The sequence below is a fragment of the Primulina tabacum genome, chromosome 14 (assembly GCF_025594145.1).
Source record: "Primulina tabacum isolate GXHZ01 chromosome 14, ASM2559414v2, whole genome shotgun sequence".
Classification (NCBI taxonomy): domain Eukaryota; kingdom Viridiplantae; phylum Streptophyta; class Magnoliopsida; order Lamiales; family Gesneriaceae; genus Primulina; species Primulina tabacum.
This window is the reverse complement of record NC_134563.1, coordinates 6,536,546-6,540,407: the sequence shown is the minus strand read 5'-3', so window position 1 is coordinate 6,540,407 and position 3,862 is coordinate 6,536,546. Positions and strand designations below refer to the sequence as shown.

Sequence of the window (3,862 nt, the reverse complement as noted above, 5' to 3'; positions counted from 1 at the left end):
TAGTCTCGAACTTAATACCTATTTCTATATTTGACACTAATACTATAAGTTATAAGTCACCGGAACATATATGTAACTAAATCAAAATTGTTTTCATCTAAATTACATCTATAATTATATCGTCAAGCAATGCATCAAAGTAGCATAGAAATTGAAAATTTCTAATTGCTAATATATTAATTTAAAAAATCTAAAATGTCACTTTTTGGACATGTATATTTGAAATATAAAAATAAAAGAGATAAAAAAAAAAGCTCAATAAACAAATCAAGATTTTTTTAGGAACGAAACGAATAAAGATTTGGGAATGGCGATTCGTCCGTCCAATCTTTCCTTCTGTATTCCCTTCGATCCCACCGGCCGGCAAACACTCATTTTCACGGTCAGCCCAAAAACTGGAAGTTTAACCCCAAGAAAAGTGAGGAGTGCTCGCTTTTCTCTTGGAAGAAATCCCACCAAAGAATCAAAGAAAGGCACTCAAAATTTGTTGGCATACAACCGCAGCAGCGATTACTACCACTGCCCTTTATGTTGCAGAAGGCATTTTCTTGGAGCAGTACTAGGAACCGGTCTCTTACCCATTTCCTCGTCATCTGCCTCGGACAAAGATTCCACCTTCCAAGATTCTATGGTATGATTCTGCATTTTTTTTTCTGGGTATGCTAATTTCAATTATCAGCAAGTTGTATGCTTGTAAATTATTTGTATTTGTGAGTTTCTACGCTAAAAGGTTCGAACTGTTTTTTGGTAGTTGGCTATAAACTGGTGACGTGCATTTAGCCAGCTGAGCAAGGTGTTCTGTTCCTATGTGGTTGTATATACTTTGTTTTAGCGTGAAAGGATCAACACATTTCTTGATTTTGTCGCCAAATCGTGAACGGTTCTGGAAGTTTGGATACCGGGCTACCTTGGTATCTGGGAAAAAAAAGTTGTTCAAACTTCAATGGCTTTAATCGTGTAAATTTTTAACATTTTTAAGCCGGCACAGTTAACGACTGCAAGACCGGGGCTTCCCAGCTATAACGGTTGGAAAAGGTGTCGAAGAAAAAAATTATTTGGAGGGAAACGGCTAACTTGCCTTTAATATAGATTAAACAACTACCATGAATGTTGATATACTTGTGAATACTTTGATCCATTAAGTTGGACTTGATTATTCTTTATCTCCTCTGTTTCTAGTGAGAAATAGCTGATTCTTTTCAGCATTGTACTAATAAAAGTTATAAATTGTTTTTCTTCATCAATTCAGGCAGCGTTAAATAGGATTCATCCATCAAGGCCAGATTGGTACGAGGAGTTTTATGCATCTGCGATGGATAAAATTATGGAATCTTATGAAGCAGAGGTCAGCCGCATGTTACACCATCTAATGCTTTTTAATTGTAAAATTATTAATCTAAACTATTCTGGTATATGACAAGATTGCAGGCTTTAAGTCACAGATCTTTTCCAGTTTGAGAGGAAAGGCCAACAAGATATTGGAGATCGGCATTGGGACTGGTCCTAATTTTAGATACTATGCTGGCAACCCAGGCGTCGATGTGTTTGGCATTGATCCCAATAAAAAGATGGAAAGATATGCACTTGCATCAGCAGAGGCTGCAGGAATTCCACCATCAAATTTTCAGTTTATGCAAGCTGTATGTATTCATTCGGTTTGTCAAAAGCGTTAAAAGATTGAGTAAACAATGCCATTTTGCAGATGGTAATATCATTTGTTATGTTATGTTTCCTATCAAGAATCCTTGGATCCGGCAATGTTGCTATTGTATTATGCAGCTGTCTGTCGGAAAGTTATTATTTGGGAGATGTGCTTCATACATATTCTGCATACTCGTTGCTTTTTTTCAGTCTATGATTTAGTCTTTTAAAATAGTTCTATTGGCATGATGTAAGATCTCTTTTTGGCTTGTCTCTGTATTAAACTTGCCAAACATCGGTACTTAGCCAAATATTGGCTGATATTTCCATTTTTATGTAGGTTGCGGAGGCATTGCCTCTAAATGATGCATCTGTTGACGCTATTGTTGGAACACTCGTTCTATGCTCCGTAAAATATGTTGATCTCACATTGCAAGGTATATTGAATCTTGTTCCTTCAGTCTTCCGAATCTACAGAGGATTTTCTATATCACATCTCATATTGAATGATCACAGGACTAGCGGTTAACATGAAGCCAACAAGTAGGAAAAAAGTCCCTGATTTCATTCAAGCATCTTAATAAAGCTAATAGTGGTTTATATCTAACTAATTTTCTGACCACAGTGCTAAATATATAAATTTATCTTATTTGCAGAGGTTCGAAGGGTTCTTAAGCCTGGAGGGTATTATATTTTTGTGGAACATGTAGCTGCAAAAGGTATAACCATATTCGTTTCTTAATTCAATCTCTCTGCTCCTATTTTCGAACTACATATGATAAATATTTTACTCCCCGTTTACATGGTACTTGTAGATGGAACAATTCTTAGATTCGTGCAAGGGATTCTTGATCCATTGCAGCAGCTCTTGGCGGATGGCTGCCACTTGACTCGAAACACCGGCACTGATATTGCTAGAGCAGGTTTTACTAGTCTTGATATAAATCAGGCTTCCGTATCTACTTTGTCTATCATAAGCCCCCATGTCTATGGAATAGCTCGCAGATAGCTCAATTACTAGTTGAAGCTCATGCACAATAAATTATATTATTTTTATTACAATTTATCTATGTGTAAATTTGATATTTTTGTACAAACAGACTTATTTTAGATATGGTTGGTGTTCTGTAATTTAATATTTGATGAATAAACTCACTGATAAATCGTTTTAGAAAACGACAAAATATGGGGATTACATTTTAATTTTCCCCATTCAAATTATAAATAATTGTACTTAATATTTATTTATTTTTTTAAAATGAAGTTCATGTATTTTTTTTAAAAAAAATTGTATTTAAATAAGGTAAAAATTTGTGTGAGACGGTCTCACAAGTCGTATTTTGTGAGACGGATCTCTTATTTGGATAATCCATGAAAAAATATAATTTTTTTTATGGTGAGAGTATTATTTATTGTGAATATCAATAAAGTTGTCACGTCTCATAGATTAAAATTCGTGAAATCATCTCACAAGAGATTTACTCTTTGAATAATATTAATGTGTGTTGGATACGGCATTGAATTCATGTTAAATATTGTGTAGATGACACCTCTTTATAATTGAGGTAGTTTCATTGATTTTAACCCGAACGTGGCTCGGGAAATTACGGTAGACAAAAGGAAAATCGTACGTTAGAAGATTATTTTTGTCGAATAAATGTCGGGTTTTTGTGAAAATATTTAATTGGTGATTATATATGATGACCTGTAAAATATATGTGATACTCACGGGAAATTTAGGGTCCGATTCCAGCAAGTGTCACTAGTCCAGACGCGGGTTCTGAAATTATCCTGAGCCTGAAATCACAAATAAGATCGTTAGGAGGGGGCCAGGAGGGTGTCCTGGCGTAGCCCCTCCGACGCTCAAGTCAAAAACTGAGGATATATGGGGGGAGCAGCTAAGGGTGCTGCTGAAAACGATATAATGAATTGAATGAATTAACACTCAAACCTGGTATTTATAAGAGAATACCTGGGCCCTTGATGGGCATGTCTTCCATTTGGGCTAGGGATGAGCCAGGAGTAATGAGCCCATCCCTGGGGTATCACCAGTCTCCCCCTCCCGAGTCGAACTGAATCGTAGGTTCGAAGTTCGATTAATTGTATTGTCCTCGGTTTACGGGGCGTGAGTTGTGCACTTTCTTCCTGCCGCTCGTCAGTCTCCAAAACTTCGGAAACAAATCAAGTCGCAATTCTGCTCTGCGGGGAAATATTTGGTCTG

General features: G+C 36.3%; 1 protein-coding gene across 1 annotated transcript; it reads left to right on the top strand.

The window, feature by feature from the left end:
- The first annotated feature begins 251 nt into the window (after nt 1–251).
- LOC142525463 (uncharacterized) lies at nt 252–2,770 on the top strand. The gene is made up of 6 exons (XM_075629767.1): nt 252–631; nt 1,250–1,345; nt 1,422–1,640; nt 1,982–2,078; nt 2,298–2,360; nt 2,457–2,770. The coding sequence occupies exons 1-6, from the start codon at nt 308–310 to the stop codon at nt 2,648–2,650; spliced, it is 993 nt and encodes a 330-aa protein (XP_075485882.1). The 5' UTR covers nt 252–307; the 3' UTR covers nt 2,651–2,770.
- The last annotated feature ends 1,092 nt before the right edge of the window (nt 2,771–3,862 follow it).

What these genes read in the sequence shown, in the direction of transcription:
- LOC142525463 (XM_075629767.1), top strand. Translation starts at nt 308, where the DNA reads ATGGCGATTCGTCCGTCCAATCTTTCCTTCTGTATTCCCTTCGATCCC. An exon ending in TGTTGATCTCACATTGCAAG is followed by an intron (nt 2,079 to 2,297) that starts GTATATTGAATC and finishes TCTTATTTGCAG; the next exon opens with AGGTTCGAAGGGTTCTTAAG. An exon ending in GGAACATGTAGCTGCAAAAG is followed by an intron (nt 2,361 to 2,456) that starts GTATAACCATAT and finishes TGGTACTTGTAG; the next exon opens with ATGGAACAATTCTTAGATTC.